General features: G+C 44.0%; 1 protein-coding gene across 2 annotated transcripts; it reads left to right on the forward strand.

The window, feature by feature from the left end:
• The first annotated feature begins 3,637 nt into the window (after positions 1–3,637).
• Positions 3,638–16,453, forward strand: LOC115532558 (NACHT, LRR and PYD domains-containing protein 3). 2 transcript variants are annotated; one of them, XM_030342414.1, is made up of 10 exons: positions 3,639–4,424; positions 4,500–4,544; positions 7,609–7,681; positions 8,365–9,824; positions 10,420–10,593; positions 11,000–11,173; positions 12,295–12,468; positions 12,555–12,728; positions 12,912–12,958; positions 13,976–16,453. In XM_030342414.1, exons 1-10 carry the CDS (start codon positions 4,357–4,359, stop codon positions 14,503–14,505), a joined length of 2,919 nt encoding a protein of 972 aa, XP_030198274.1. In that variant the 5' UTR covers positions 3,639–4,356; the 3' UTR covers positions 14,506–16,453. The 2 variants fall into 2 exon arrangements, with proteins under 2 accessions (XP_030198275.1, XP_030198274.1); XM_030342415.1 differs by lacking the exons at positions 11,000–11,173; positions 12,295–12,468 and having other exon boundaries at positions 3,638–4,424.
• Positions 16,454–17,226: the final 773 nt, after the last annotated feature.

The following is a 17,226-nucleotide window of genomic DNA, read 5'->3' on the forward strand; positions in this document are numbered from 1 at the left end:
GTGAATTCACTGTAATGCCCTCATGCTGGTGTTACAAGGTGCCCCTAAGCAGGGCAAACCGCTACACTAAGTCCTTCACTGCTTCCACTATCAGGCTATTACAGTTTTTCTCGATTGTATACACACAAAAAATGGAACCATGCACACAATTCTGAAAACTTTAAGGTCATGTATCAACTACAAGACTCTAGGCTGCTAAACTCTAAGCACAATTCCACTCTTTTCACATTTTTGCTAAACTCTAAGAACAAACCTCATCATTTAGCACACTTGGTTCACCTGGATCACACTGGCCTTCAAAAGGCAACAACTTATTGCCAATAAGTCTAACTCACTTCTCACCTGTTCAAACTCAACTGGCTAAACACATCAATCATGTGTCAGAGCATTAAAGAGGACTCGGTGAGCTCTACTGTGTTGTAGATATGGTCCTTTGGCCTGATCAGGATTGGAGGTGGGATACATACAGATTTACATGTAGATCTGCTTCACCTCATTTATATTCTTATTTTTATTTTTTGGTAGCCTACGAAAAGCTTTTTATGCAGTTAGTAAAGCTGAACATTTGACTGCATTACAGTAAAAATATATTTATTTGCCCCGAAAGACAGTCTAAACATTTTCTAACTAGGGTTTTTCATTTTACTTATCAGTGCAATTACAGTACTGTACTGTAATTTACCAAAATAGGTAACATGGGTGTATTGTCAGAACAATGTTGCAGCATCAACTATAGGTGTACAGTATGACTCTGGGAAGCTGTGATTGTGAGTTTAGCCCATCGGAGCTTATTGGATAGACAAATATGCATTGTATCCTATTCTGATACGATTGTGTCAATGCAATATTTCTAGATATATTCACAGTATTGTATTACAATATGGCAACAGTTTTTATACTATATGTACCAGCTGATTGCAACTTCAAAAAAGAAAGCTATTTCTAAACAATTGTATACATTGGAATATGTAACATGGCCTCATAAAGGCAAAAACATAGCATTTTGATGGAAGTGTTTTGAATTGATCACACCATTGTTTAATTGATGCTCTCTAAGAGATATTCATTTGATAGCTGTGTTTACTGTTTGGTGGAAAAAAAAACAGTTTTGAGATGAATTTGTGTAGTTTTGACAAAATGATTAACTCTTCTCAGGTGAGTCTTGGAGCTTTGAGAAATTGAGCTGTAGTTTCAGAAAACTTGTTTAAACGATTGAGAAAAACTGTAAACACAGACAGAAGTAATTTAAAACAACTCTTACAACCCTTTAAACTTGGTTATTTATATGAACCATAACAGGTGTTAGTCTCTTTGTCTCCTTGTACTGTGGGGTGTTCCACAAAGCCGGTTTTATCACATAACCAGGTAAGTTAACCCAAGGTTTGCTGTAACCCTAGGTTTTCTGTTCCAAAAGGATCACGGTATGTTAGTTGCTATAGCAACATATGCTCTGAATCAAACCTGGTCGGACCAGGTTTTGCGCAGGTTAAGTTTGAAACATAACCCGGTTTTGGGTATTTCAACCGGCGTTCACCGCAGATTTCATGTGTTCACAATGGCATGCCCTTTTGATGAGAGAACTGCTGATATCAGAGCGCAAATTATACGTGCAATCCACCGGGAGCGATAGGTAAGAACATGGCTCGACATCTTGGCATATTGGATGACTTTTTGCTGGAGTGGAGAGATATAGATTCTCGCTCAAATCTTTAATATATTTAAATAGCCTTACATAGCCAACACTACCAATCGAGGACCTGGCCTCAGTTCACTCCAGACTATTTGCGTAGCCCTCCGTTTTTTTCAAATGGTAGTTTTATCTAGGCTATAATGCTGGAGATGCTGAGCACATCACAGTCGTTTCAGATGACCCATCCAAGATTTGTATCGGCCTCCTATCATACAAAGAGCAATATTGTCTGAGTACTATGCCGAGAGGCATTTACAACATAAAGTATAAAATAGTCCTAACGGACTTGCATCCACTGGAGAATGTTCGATCGTAGCCGGCGGCTTCATTAGAAGCACTGATCCATCTTGATCTGTGAAGTTGATGAATTGTCACTTTTAGGTTTTCTACCCAGTTACCAAATAAAAGAAACATTTGGAATAGTATGCACTGTGGCAAGCACACGGTTTGCATGTGTTACTTCGAAGGCAAAAAAAAACTAAACTACAAGAAAACACAAAAACCTACATTCAACCAGTGTGGGGTATGGCCCATGAATCTCTGAGGTGGTAGGTAGGCCTACCTCCAGGTACCCCCTCCATGCCAGGGCGCCCTGAATTTATGTTTATTAACAGCTCCTCCACCGGGGTCAAGACAATTTGAGGGCCAGATCCAGTCTGCCGACTGTCTGCCTTTTCACGATTGGCTTAAAAAAATGCCTTATTTAAATTTTTACCAATACGATGGTGGGAAAAGCTTACCAGTTTGTATGTTTTTTATACTTCATTTTTATACTTGATCCTCTGACCGCTTGGAAGCAATCGGAGTACATATTGTTTTAGAAGAAAGGGGTTATGTGGTAGGATCTTTAAGAATGCTTAACTGGGATATTTATATATTCATGGCTCAAATATTAAGGATCATGCTTTTGACGTGTAACTAACGCATTTACGCGGTCAGCGATCCGCTGCCAGGCTTTGGTTCTCCGGATTCCAGAGGTTTTAGCGTTCCCCTTTCTTGTGATAATGTCCTTCTCCTCGTCATAGCTCTCCAGGAGAACCTGGAGTTCCATTTCATTGAAATAAGCGGCCCGTTTCGCCATATCGATCAGGGTTTCCATGATCTATACATCACGTCTTTTTAAGTTTGGCGTGGACGCGCACAACCCTGTGTTAACCAACCCCGAGTTGATTGAACTAATGCATAACCGCTGCTGTGGAACAGAAAACTCTGGGTTGGTCGGCACAGGGTCAATCAACCTAGAGTTCAGCGTTAACTCAGTGTTTGTTAAACCTCCGTTCGTGGATCACCCCTCTGACCTATGTATGTTGATGTGTAGCCTCTGACAACTATCTTGACTTGTCTGTGAGTTTTACAAGTATTTTAAGTAGGGATGTCCGATATTGGCTTTTTTGCCGATATCCGATATGCGATATTGTCCAACTCTAAATTTTCGATTCCGATATCAGCCGATACCGATGTCGATATTTGGGTTATTTATTTTTCCTCAAACCTAATTTAGGTAACATTACATATCTCCTGTTGTGGAATTAACACAACATGCTTAATGTTATTGTGATGCCCCACTGGATGCATTCTTGAATGCAACAAGGCTTTCCAAATGTTAACATTGTCTGTGCAAAATAAGAAAAATACTTCAACTTAATATAAGGGAAAAGTGCCATGTTTATTTTTACTTTTTTAATGGTCTCAGACAACAGTTTGGATTACATTCTCCCTGAGATAATCTTGACAATGCCCACAACAAATAGGGCAAACTTGACTTCACAAATGATAAAACATTGTACCTGAACAACTATGTGCAACATAGCAGTATGTTTCTTTAACTAAAACTCAATAACCTTAATTGAATAAATGCACAAATATGAGTCAATTACAATGTGCATTGTACTGCACAATTTTGAAAACATTTATTTGAGCTACAAAAAAAAAAGAAAATCGGTTTTAAGGCAAAAAAAAATCCGATACCGATATTGACCGATATTACATTTTATGCTAATATCGGGCCGATAATATCGGTGGGCCGATAATATCGGACATCTCTAATTTTAAGTTGTGTGTTAGGACTGGGTAAGCTGCATATGAATTACCCTTCTTGGGATCAATAAAGTAGACAGAATCTGAATCTTGGTTTCAAACAGACAATGAAAAGATACATAGTTGGTTATTATCAGATCCCACTGATACTGATGTTCAATAGTCTGTGTGTGTGTGCACATACAGGTGAGTGTGTGTGTTTGTGTGTGTGTGTGTGTGTGTGTGTGTGTGTGTGTGTGTGTGTGTGTGTGTGTGTGTGTGTGTGTGTGTGTTTGTGTGTGTACAGTATGTGTGTGATTTCTCCACGGACAACACCAGTAGTGTTCACGATGGAGTTAATGCCTTTAAGTTTTATCTATGTTACCTTTAGTCACGTTTAGTCACGTGACTAAAAGGTATATAAATTAAATTGCTTAACTTGCTAACTTGCCAATTAGATGAGCCGATTACCCAAACAGCTATAGATAATGTTATGTGGGTTAGCCCAGCGCTCGTATCCATGGTCAAAACAATCATGCTTCAAATAACTTTAATAAAGAGAATTACAAACGTCCATAAATCCTGGTTCTTGTTTTTCTAGAAGAGTCCAGCAGGAGAGAGCAGACTCCCCTGGACCAAGCTGTGTCTCCATGAAGAGTGACTCGTCTATGGCTAAACCTCTTAACTTTAAAGATGGAAATCAGTCTATTGAGAAGGGGTAAGGGTTTTACCAGATATTATAAAGATACAGCTTCTATCAAACATCCATTTATCCTGGTTCTTGTTTTTCCAGAAGTGTCCAGCAGGAGAGAGCAGACAGCCCTGGACCCAGGACTGGGTAAGCTGCAAATGAATTGCCCTTCTTGGGATCAATAATGTTTTCTGAATCTGAATCTTAGTTTCAAACAGATAATGAAAAGATACCAGCTGACTATGATCAGATCCTACTGATGCTGATGTTCAATAGTCTTGAAAAAGTGTTTGTGTGCACAGTGGCAACCCCGACCGTCGGCGGCTGAGATTCAGGAAGGAGATGCACCAAACAGGGTGTGGGTTAACGGGTTTTTATTACGTTTTCCCACTCGTGCAAAAAAGGGTAACTTAAAAGTTAAATGAGGTTCTTCCTGGTCTGGGGAAAAAAGGGAACCGCCCCGAGTCTGGTCCTCCTGCGGGGTCGGCGTCTTGCTCCCTTGGGTCTCCTTCTGCTTAGTCCTGGGGAGAGGCAAAATGTCAGTAGCGTGGGCCTCGGAAGTCTCCCCCTACCGCGTCTCTCCAGCTCGGACGCACTCCCCTGACTGGTGCGCGCTTGGTCCTTAAGAACGCTCCGCCGTGTCCTTCCGCCGGGTGCTCCACATCTCCGTGTTTGCGCAGGTGTGCTCGATGCGCGCTCCCGCGTCGCCGCGCCGAACGGCACATATCTCCCGCGGACTACCTGCCCGCGGAGAGGGCGCTGGCGGGGCTCGAACTCCTCCGTCGGATCGGGGTTGCCACACACCCCCACCCTCAGCTGCAAGTCGGGGACCCCCCGGGACAGGCCTAGGCAGGCGTCCCTCCGGGACAGTGCGTCTGCGTTGGCAGTGCGCGTCCGGGCCGGTGGACCACCTGGAAGTGGTAATCCTGCAGAGCCAGGAACCAGCGCGTCACCCGGGCGTTGGTATCCTTGGCCGTGGCCATCCACTTCAGGGGGTGTGGTCTGTGACCAGGGTGAAGGTGCGTCCGAGGAGGTAGTAGCGAAGCTTCTCCAGTGTCACTTTATCGCCAGCGCCTCCTTCTCCACGTTCGAGTAGGCTTTCTCGCTGGCCAGGAGTTTCCGGCTGATATAGGTCACCGGGTGCTCCTCGCCCGACCAGACCTGGGATAAGAACGCTCCCAGCCCCACCTTGGACGCGTCGGTGTGGACGACAAAGGGGAGGTTGAAGTCCGGGGTGATCAGGAGGGGCTCGGTGCAGAGGGCCCGTCGGAGGCACGAGAACGCCTCCTCGACTTCCTCCGTCCACTCGACCCGGTCAGGCAGAGCCCTCCGCGTCAACTCGTGGAGGGGGCTGGCCAGTGTTGCGAACGCCGGGATGAAGCGTTGGTAGTACCCCACGAGTCCAAGGAATGACTTCACCTGCTTCTTCGTCCTCGGCCGGGGCCAGGTCCGGATGGTCTTCACCTTCTCCTCTTGCGGCTTCACGCTGCCCTTCCCCACTTGGTAGCCCAGGTAAGACGCCTCTTCGAGGCCCAGGCGGCATTTCTTAGGGTTGGCCGTGAGGCCGGCGGCTCGGAGCGCACCCAGGACGGCACGGAGGTGATGTAGGTGCAGGTCCCAGGTGCTGCTGTGGACGACGATGTCGTCGATGTAGGCGGCGGCGTAATCTCTGTGGGCCCATAGGACCCGGTCCATCATCCGCTGGAAGGTCGCAGGCGCCCCGTACACCCCGAACGGGAGGACTGTGTACTGGTACAGCCCGTTGGGGGTGGCGAACGCTGTCTGCTCCCGGGCCCGCTGGGTGAAAGGGACCTGCCAGTATCCTTTTGTCAGGTCCAGGGTGGTAATGAACCGGGCCGGGCCCAGCCGCTCTATCAGTTCTTCTATGCGGGGCATGGGATAGGCGTCGAAGGCCGACACTTCATTCAATTTCCGGAAGTCGTTGTTGAAGCGGTACGTTCCATCCGGTTTGGGGACCAGGACCACCGGGCTGGACCATGCGCTGTGGGACTCATCGATGACCCCCATCTGTAGCATGCTGATGACTTCCGCTCGGATGGCGGCCCGCCGTGCCTCCGGAATGCGGTAGGGCCGGAGTCGGACTCAGACTCCCGGTTCCGTCCTGATGTCGTGGCTGCCGATCGCGGTCCTCCCGGGCCGCTCCGAGAAGACGTTGAGGTGCTGGAGGACCACTTCCTTCATGTCCTGGGTCTGGCTTGGGCTCAGCTGTTCCCCCACTGGTACCTCGGGCAGGGGTAGTCGTGCGGACAGGGACAGGAGGGCTGGTTCTCGCTGGGCTGTCGGTTGATGCCACTGCTTCAGCAGGTTGATGTGGTAGACCTGGACGTCCTTGCGTCTCCCCGGTTGCCTCACCCGGTAGTTGACGTCGCCGACCCGCTCGATGACGTCGTAGGGACCCTGCCATTTGGCCAGGAACTTACAAGAATTTGATTCTACTTGTGGTGGAAGCTGACGGTGGGGGGTTGAACGTTTTTCAATACTACAATATTGGACTTTCAATAGAGATTCACAATCTGAATTACAGCGATGTTAGGCGGGGTAATAACCACGCGATCAATGGTATCTGTCATGTGTGTCTAGCTGTGTTTACCTGCTCGGGAGGCGCTCGGGCAGCAGCACTCCTCTCTATAGAGCCATTCCTTGGTCAATATCCTTCCCTAAACAACAGCCTAACTGAAACGCAATTAACCCAGAGATGTCTCTGAGTATTTGGTATTTCTTTAGTTTTTTTCCACATCCCGAATACTGAGTCATGAAAATATCCTTAAGAAATAGTTAATGTATGGGAAATGTATGTGTGGAAAACACTGCATTATCTTTGAGACTGGCATGAGCCATTTGGCAAAGTAACACATAATTATAAGCTAGACTGATATTGAAATATCATATTAATAAATGAAGTCTCTGGTATGTTACTGTTTTTGCGTGTTTCCCCGGAAGTAAGGGGGTAAACGGCATATGAAGGCATGGGCATACTGCCAAATGTAGCGGGCCCTTACCATGATAAAAGTAGGGATTTCTCTGGCTTGGACATTGTTGCAAACAATTGGGGATAATGTAAGGAAAGTACTCAAAATATAATATAACGAACAGTGGGTCTCGTCGTTTTTTTTGCCTCCTCATCTCATAAGTGTGTATGTGCACATACGGACATGTATGTGTGATTCTCTGTGTGTTTTTTTCTCAACAGACAACACCAGAAGAGGTCAAAGGTTACCAGTGGTCAGTCTGAGCAGCATCATCAAACAGAGCAGACCTCCAAGGTGTTTAAATGTACAACAATACCTTTAACTGAGCTGTAAATAAACAAACCACTTAATTTCTGGGCCCATGAAATGAAGTGGGCGCAATTCAGAATTAGTCCTGGAATTGCGCTGACCAATAGACCAACCACGACCCTTGATGCATGACTATGTAACTTGTGTATTTCAGTGTAACAGGGATAATGTGATAATCAATTTCTGACTTTAACAGCCTAAAAATATATAATTGCTATGGGGATCTATTAAATGGATATTTCAACTGAACACCACGTTTAGTCATGTAAGGAAAGTCACTCAGATGTCAATCCAATGCAATGGTAATCGAAACATTTAGAAATAAATGCAGAACTACGGTTAACCTCTACACTTGGTTTACAGCTAGAAATATAGAATAGTTACAGGGAGTTGGCTATCGGCATTAATACTTATTCACACGTTAATCTGATGCAACTAATTCAACTGAAATCCATAATATACATATACATACCAAACAGTTTGGTAACCTTATCAGCAGTTACATTGTTGATTCTGGTTGGAACACGTGTGCCGAATCTATAGAAATCCCGTGACACTGTATTGAGGTCGTAATCAGGCAAGATGTCTGTTCTGGCTGTAGGACAGATGGATCTGATGTCCTCGGTTAGTTCAGAGTGATGTTCTCATCAATGTTTGTTCTTTTCCAGAGCGTTCTTCCTGAAGAACCTGAAAGTCCTGCTGTGGCTAGATTCAAGACTTGGTCTAGGGAAAAGACCCAGCGTGTGTTTGAGGGATTAGTTCAAGCAGGAAAGCATACACCTCTGAATGATATCTACACAGAGATCTATATCACAGGGGGAGGCAGTGGAGAGGTCAACAAGGAGCATGAGATCAGACTGATTGAAAAAATTTACAGGAAACAAGCAAAGGAGGAAATAACAATCAAATGTGAAGACCTATTTAAACTCCTACCTGGACGAAAACAACCAATCAGAACAATATTGACAATTGGAGTTGCAGGCATTGGTAAAACCATCTTGGCACAAAAGTTCACTCTGGACTGGGCTGAAGGCACATCCAACCAAGACATACACTTCACATTTCCCTTACTATTCAGAGAGCTGAATTCATTGAAAAATGAAAAATTAAGCTTGGTGGAACTTCTTCATCACTTCTTTATTAAGACCAAAGAAGCAGGAATCTGCAGATACGACCAGCACCAAGTTGTCTTCATCTTTCAGGCTCTGGATGAGTGTCGACTTCCTCTGGACTTCAAGAACAACAAGATCTTGACTGATGTCACAGAGTCCACCTCGGTGGACAGGCTGCTGACCAACCTCATCAGGGGAGACCTGCTTCCCTCTGCTCGTATCTGGATAACCACACGCCCTGCTGCAGCCAATCAGATCCCTGCTGAGTGTGTTGACATGGTGACAGAGGTGAGAGGGTTCACTGACCCACAGAAGGAGGAGTACTTCAGGAAGAGATTCAGAGACGAGAAGCAGGCCATGACAATCATCTCCCACGTCAAGAAATCACGAAGCCTCCACATCATGTGTCACATCCCACTCTTCTGTTGGATCACTGCTACAGTTGTGGAGAACTTCTTTGAAATGTCCTGGAGAGGAGAAAGGATACCCAATACCCTGACTCAAATGTACATCCACTTCCTGAGGGTTCAGTCGATCAAAGGGGACAGAAAGTATCATAGGAGAGCTGAACCATATCAGCACTGGAGTAAAGAGAGTAGAGAGATCATTGTTATTCTGGGAAAACTGGCTTTTAACCAGCTGAAGAAAGGCAACCTGATCTTCCACAAGGCAGAACTGGCCGAGTGTGACATCAATGCCAACGAAGCCTCAGTGTGCTCAGGAGTGTTCACCCAGATCTTCAAGGAGAAGATCAGTGGAGATCTTTCTCCAGAGAGAAGCATTAATCTGTTCCACTGTCTGAATGAGCTGGGCGACCATTCTCTAGTGAAGGAGATCCAGCAGTGCCTGATATCAGGAATTCTCTCCAGAGAATCTCTCTCCCCTTCTCAGTGGTCAGCTCTGGTCTTCATCCTACTGTCATCAGAAGTGGACGTGTTTGACCTGAAGAACTACTCTGCTTCAGAGGAGGGTCTTCTCAGGCTGCTGCCAGTGATCAAAGCCTCCAAAACATCTCTGTAGGTGCACTGACCACATACATATATTAACTATCATCGGTTTGACATTTCAAAGTCATAAAGACAGACTTGAGTGGTCAATACCAATGACATCATACCAGTAGGAAGCATTTTTGTGTATATTATATGTGCAGTACTTATTCAGTACAGGAAATATATTGTAGTCTACAAAGTAGTACATTTGAAGGACTCAGATGGGACTAAGATCATCGCTACTTACTGGAGCAATAACTCCTACATTCCATACAAATCTCATGTTAACTGATCCTCTCAGGAATTAGTCTGACCCATCCATTTCTGGTCGAATCATTTGTGGTACCAGGAACACAACAAATAGTGTGAGATAAAAGTTTATGTGACAGAATCGCAAGGTGATATTAATCAAGCACTTTATTTTAGAGATTTGAAAATGCACTAATTGGTAACCCTGTAGTTCCATCTTTTTTGATGACAGCACATCTTGTCTTGGATTATCCCTTACCGTTGTAGCACTGTATGCTGGACATTCAAATCAGTATTCAAGTTATAGAACCAGCATTTATTTCATATAAAAGATTGAGGGATCTAACATGTTCGTATCCATTGTTCATTAAAGGCTGAATGGCTGTCATATGTCCGAAAGATGCTGTGAAGCTCTGGCTTCAGCTCTCAGCTCAAGCTCCTCCAGTCTGAGAGAACTGGACCTGAGTTCCAATGATCTGCAGGATTCAGGAGTGAAGCTGCTCTCTGCTGAACTGGAGAGTCCACACTGTAGACTGGAAACTCTCAGGTCAGTTTTATTGTACTTGTTGTGTACAAAATATTATATCTAAAGATTCAACATAGGTATAAAACAGTAGCAATCTAAAATAAGTAAATAAATATATTAATATTTACAAGCCTAAATAATCCTACAATAATACAACGTTTAGTTGTTGCTACATAGTTTGTATAGCAACAACTCAGCACATAAAATGTATTGGTTATAGGCTTCTTTGAGACTTTTATTTTGATTCTCTGTTGTTTGATGAACAGGGAGACATGTGATTGGCAGAGAGGAGAGGTTCGGATGGAGAATGTTTTTGCAGTGTTGATGACGGAGGGATCTGTTGTGTCCTAAAAAAAAGTTTATAGTCGCTGGATTTTTTAGAGTCTGTCATCCTTTTAAATATGAAATATGCATTTATATTCACAAGACTGAAAGGCTGTCATCTGTCCGAGAGATGCTGTGAAGCTCTGGCCTCAGCTCTCAGCTCCAGCCCCTCCAGTCTGATAGAGCTGGACCTGAGTAACAATGATCTGCAGGATTCAGGAGTGAAGATGCTCTCTGCTGGACTGGGCAGTCCACACTGTAGACTGGAAACTCTAAGGTAAGTTATATTTAATGTGCGGTTAAACATGCTAGTTTGATGAAATCAGTAGCATTCAATATTTTTGATATAATAACTAATACTATAAGATGCTTATTTAGATGAGAAACATCCTTGATGTAACCTTTTCTTTAAAAAGAGCAGAATGGGGCCATGATAGTGATTTTCTATCGTATAACAGCATTGGCTCAGGTGGAAGAGAGGGTTACATCATTTGGGCCTTGCGGGTCGGTGTAGGTGGTTAACCCATCCCTGTCTTTCCATCCGTCTGTATAACTTTGTCATGTCTATAACTAAAAATAATTGTAAAAAAGTAACGTTATAGCTATAGACATATACATAGACTCCGCATTGGCCTTACCGTACATTAACGTTGCCGCCATATTGGAGAGGCAGAGACTGGCCCGTAAACAGTAAAGGTGTCTCCAGTCATTCTGGATATAGAGCACTATAACGTTTACATCTCTCAACCAAATTCAATGAGTCGTTTTATTCAAGGTTCATGTGTTTTGTAGTGAGAAAATAAATAAGCACAGCTCCCCCGTTCTCTTGTATTTTTTTACAGGCTAGTCTTGGCCTCTCCAATATGGCGGCGCCGCCAACGTTTCGATGCTGCGGGTTCAGGCAGACAATGGGGCGTCCATGTATACGTGTCCATGGATTGTGTGGACCAAGTTCTACACACATTTGCTAGTGGCGATAGATTGTGTTGTTATAGAGCATTGGGTTTTGGACAACCAAACCAAACACAATCGATCGGCAAGTCCAACCCGTCCTTCCATGGGTCCCTACAGTCCCAAATGCATTACATTCTCAAACAAATTTTTGTATCATCATGTTTTTGCTTGAAACATAGATTTGATGGATTCCAAACAGTTTGTTCCGAATGATATAATGTTCCTTTTGAAGTCAAATCTATTTCGCTTTTTTACAATGACCTGCGTGTTGAATCAGTATCTCAAAGGGACGGATGAATTTGTCCGGCAATATAGATGAGGTTGTGCTGAAAAAAAGAATACAATGCGTTGATATGGTTAATCTTTTTTTACATGGAGTATGAAGTATAGCTAAACGGCCAAAATAGCCATTAAGCGTTGATAGTACCTTCATGTTGATTTTAGGCTGGCTGGCTGTAATCTGTCAGAGAAATGCTGCGAAGCTCTAGCCTCAGTTCTCAGCTCCAAGTCCCCCAGTCTGAGAGAGCTGGACCTGAGTACCAATGATCTGAAGGATTCAGGAGTGAAGCTGCTCTCTGCTGGACTGAGGAGTCCACAGTGTAAACTGGAAACTCTCAGGTCAGTTTTACTCAACCAGGTGATTATGAAATAGTAAATCATTATTCATGAAACAGATTCATGACTGTGTGTTTGTGTGGGTGTAGGTTGTCTGGCTGCTTGGTCACACAGGGAGGCTGTGATTCTCTGGCCACAGCTCTGAGCTCTAACCCCTCCCACCTGAAAGCTCTAGACCTGAGCTACAATCATCCAGGAGACTCAGGATTCACCCTGCTCTCTGCTGGACTGGAGGATCAATCGTGGAAACTTGAAACTCTCAGGTATGGAGAGGGCAGCAAAGTGCCAATGTCTCCTCCTAGGATTAGAATGGACTGCCATGTTCTCCCTATTATGCTGTTAATAATAATGATAATATTGTGTACATTTTGCTTGCAAACCAATGAATACATCAGGTCATAGTGTCAATATTTCAGTTTGCTGCTCTCCATCTGTTTACCCCCCAGAATGATGCACTGTGAAGAGCAAGCACTGAAACCAGCCCTAAAGAAGTGTAAGAGTCGCATTAGTTTGATTATTCTCACCATACACTAACTATTCAGTCCATCCACAAAGCATTAAGTGACATTGATTCAAATACTACTGGGAATCAGGGGCGTTTCTAGGTTTCTGAAATATCCGGGGCTTAGCCCAGAGGGAACGCGCGTGCGGCAAAAAATTGTTTGCTTTATTGCGCATGCACATTTTTTCATAATGCTTTACAGAAATACACAAAATACACAGTTTATTATAGCTTCCTGACTGCTGTGCTGCTTATCCCCAGAAATCTAAAGTTCCATTCAAGTTTTTTCAGAGTCAAATGAATACAAGTGAGACAGACCTTACATATATATATGTATGTATATATTTATATATATATATATGACTGGAGATGGGATAGGTTAATTTACTTGAGGTAAACAGTCTGGTTATGTTTTTAAATCGTTTATTCTCTTGCCAGAAGGATTATCTAGATGGACTAGACTAGACTAAATGAGATTCGGGGCTAAATAAATAATGAAACAGCCTAGTGACGCCACTGATGGGGATGAAGATGATGGTTGACATCATGGATCTTCATTGAACTGTTAATAAAAAACTCTCAAGTATCTGTGGATGTTTCCAGCATCATGCAACCAAACCTGTTGCTGAAGCTAATTTGAATGTTATTAATAATATTAACAATAATATTAATACTATGCAAATTTAATAAAAATAAATATTAATCATCGATTTTTAAGTGATATAATTAATTATTTTGAGTATATTATAATTATTATTGGTAGTAGTAGTGCACAATTATTAGCATTTGGTTATTTGTATCATTATTATTATTATTATTATTATTATTATTAATAATAATATTATATTTATGTAGTGGTTTAGGTCATATTAATAATAATGTTATTCACATTATTTGAATAACTGAATAATTATTTGCTTAAAAAGTCGGACTCCTTGATATGGCTGACACTTGGGTTGGATAGTTGTCTAATTTCAGCCCCCTAATAGTGTCTTGTTCTCTTGTCAGATGCCTGTGATCTCACACTGGACCCAAACACGGCCAACAGAAGACTCTATCTGTCTGGGGACAGAGAGGTGACGCTTGTTGAAGAGTATCCTGATCACACAAAGCAACCCTTTAGAAAGGTGTTGTGTAGAGAGGTTCTGACTGGCCGCAGATACTGGGAGGTAGTTTGCAAAGGAGTGGTTTTGATAGTTGTGACCCAGAGAGTAAGAATCACCAGGAGCCAAGTGGGTTGTGACAACAGGCTTGGATCGAAGTCCTGGAGTCTTGAATGTCATGGTGATCGTTACTGTGCCTGGTACAACGGTAGAAAAACAGACATACGTCTCCCCCCCGCTGGCTCTAAGAGAGTAGGAGTGTATCTGGACCGGCCTGCTGGCACTCTGTCCTTCTACAGAGTTTCCCCAGGTGTAGTTAGGTCTAAAGACACACTGACACACATCCACACCTTCGAGTCCACATTCACCCAGGACCTCTACCCTGGGTTTGATTTATTGTGCACTGGTTCCTCAGCGACCCTATGTAAGCTGTAGTAACACACACAGATCCTCCTAGCTGCGTTGAAGTGACCCTGAGCACTGAACCCTAACTGCTAACTTTGGATAAAAGCTATTACCGTTACAGGCAGGTAGACAGGAAGGCAGGCAGCGTTACAGCTATTCTGTAGGACTTTGTCTTTCTTTCTTAGATTATATTGGCTATCGACAAGGCACAGCTAACAGAGGGTTAGATGTGCGGTTCAGCTGTTCTTTCCAAAACGCGGGGGTACCAGAAACACAGAAGCAGACCATGGGGGGAAGAGGATTAGCCAGGGGTTTATTGTAGGGGAAATGGGGAATGAGGACGGTAGGAAAGCTGAGCTGAGGGAGATGGAAAGGCAGGAAGGCAGGCAGCTTTACAGGCAGGTAGATTAGATTAGAAAAACTTTATTTATCCCAAGATGGGCAATTTCGTTCAAAGTTTCCAGTCTCACATAATAAATTACTTAATAAATACAATAAATAGCAATAGGAGGTAGACGAAAACATATATCAAAGGCAGTCCAACACACACATTTAACTCACAATTCATTTCAGCCTGTCAGTAACAACCACCCTGCCCCCGGAAACACCCAGCAACACTGGTGTGCTCTCCACCTACTCCTGACTTTTGTCATGATTTAGTAACCTGACGGTTGCAGGGATAAAAGAGTGGGAGTACCTCATTGTTCTTGTCCTGATTGAACAGTAGCGCCGCCCCGAAGGCATTAGTTTAAATTCTTTACTGAGGACATAATAGAGACAGGAACGCCGGCAGCATTGCAGGCAGTGTTGGGAAAGTTCACCTTCTACGTGAACTAGTTCAAAGTTCAAAGCTCAGTTCACAAATTTTAAAATGAACTAGTTCAGTTGAACGTTCATAATTCAACATTTTGAACTAAGTTCACAGTTCCAAAAAATTAACTAGTTCATAGTTCTTTCTTTCAATATGTTGCTGTGAGATATTATTTTTTTCCGGTATTTTGAACATTGAGCCCACTTTGTGTTTTGTCTAGGATGAAATAGAGTGGTTGAATCAAGCATCGTAGCGAAATACAGTTTCTATCGCATTTTGTAAACCCCATTGATTTCTGTTGGGAGACTCATTGTTCGTTGGCCGAAAACAGAAAAGGGGGGTCTTCAAATTTGGTTGTAGTCTTTTCGCTCGGTTCTAGCCCCACTGTTGAGTCGGAGAACCGAGCGAAATGACTACAAACAGCCCCCCTTTCCGTTTACGGCCAACAAGCAATGATTCTAGGAGGTATTTTAGTCCGCTGAGCTATGAGCTTGAGAGCTAACGTTATGGATTGTACATAATTATGATTCGAAATTCGTCTCAGCCTTTATACCACAGATAATTGGGTCTACTCTACAGCATATAACCGCGTTGTCTGATTACAGTTTAATTCCTTTTTCACAATTCAACAGCTCTCGTTTTGAAGAATAATCACTGCGTCATTCGTTTCAATGGGAATCGGGACGGTCTATACTTTCAACATAAAGTGTACATATTTATAATTTTAAATTCGTCCCAGCCTTCATACCACAGATACTATAGGTCTATAGCATATAACCCCATTTTCTGATTACAGTTTAATGTAACAGTAAGCTGACAACACCGCAACTGCAAATTAACCACACAGATAACCATGGCAACCGGTCAAACAAATGTTCTCATTCTGCGCACGCATCCGCCCTGTTGATAAACAAATAACCCCCCTATTGAACGAAGTTAAACCGAGTGAGCATTCCGTTCACAGACACCAGAATGAACGAGTTCACAGCAACGGTCATCAGGCAGTAATACAGTACGTTCAGTTCACGTTCGCCGAAAATATGAACGAGTTCATGAACTATCGTTCAATGAACGCGTTCAGGCACAACAATGGTTACAGGCAGGTAGACAGGAAGGCCGGCAGTGTTACAGGCAGGTAGACGGGAACACTGGCAGAATTACAGGCAGATAGACAGGAACCCCGGCAGCGTTACAGGCAGGTAGGCGGGAACGCCGGCAGTGTTACAGGCAGGTAGATGAGAACGCCGGCAGTGTTACAGGCAGGTTAGTCTGGCTGAACGGAAGTGGACAGCGTCTATTGCCTAGCGTCGGATTTGGCCGCGACTCCTCCCCTTCCGGTTGCTGGCGTTACCGTATTGTGCTCCCCCTCAAACTCTGAAACTAGGCAGTATGGCGAGTTTTGAAGAGGACTTTGACGGCGCTGTAAAGTTGGCATATTTGGCTCTTTCCGTCGAAAATTGCAAAGAACTGCAAAAGATTTGCTTACAGCATTTGCTGAGGAAGAAAGATGTTCTATTTTGCATGGACACCGCTGCTGCTTCCCGGGCTTAGCCCCGCCCTAGACGATTGTGATTGGTTTAAAGAAATAAAAACAGGCCCGCCCAGTTACCCCACGGATAGACGGCTCGAGGTAGCGTGGCTCCAGACCATGCTACTTGCTGTAGTTTGGTCTCGCTTTACGAGACTACAGGCAGGTAGACAGGAACGCCGGCAGCGTTACAGGCAGGTAGGCGGGAAGGCCGGCAGTGTTACAGGCAGGTAGACAGGAACGCCGGCAGCGTTACAGGCAGGTAGGCGGGAAGGCCGGCAGTGTTACAGGCAGGTAGACAGGAACGCCGGCAGCGTTACAGGCAGGTAGGCGGGAACGCCGGCAGTGTCACAGGCAGGTAGACAGGAACGCCGGCAGCGTTACAGGCAGGTAGACGGGAACGCTGGCAGTG

The sequence above is a fragment of the Gadus morhua genome, chromosome 19 (genome assembly GCF_902167405.1).
Source record: "Gadus morhua chromosome 19, gadMor3.0, whole genome shotgun sequence".
Classification (NCBI taxonomy): Eukaryota; Metazoa; Chordata; class Actinopteri; order Gadiformes; family Gadidae; genus Gadus; species Gadus morhua.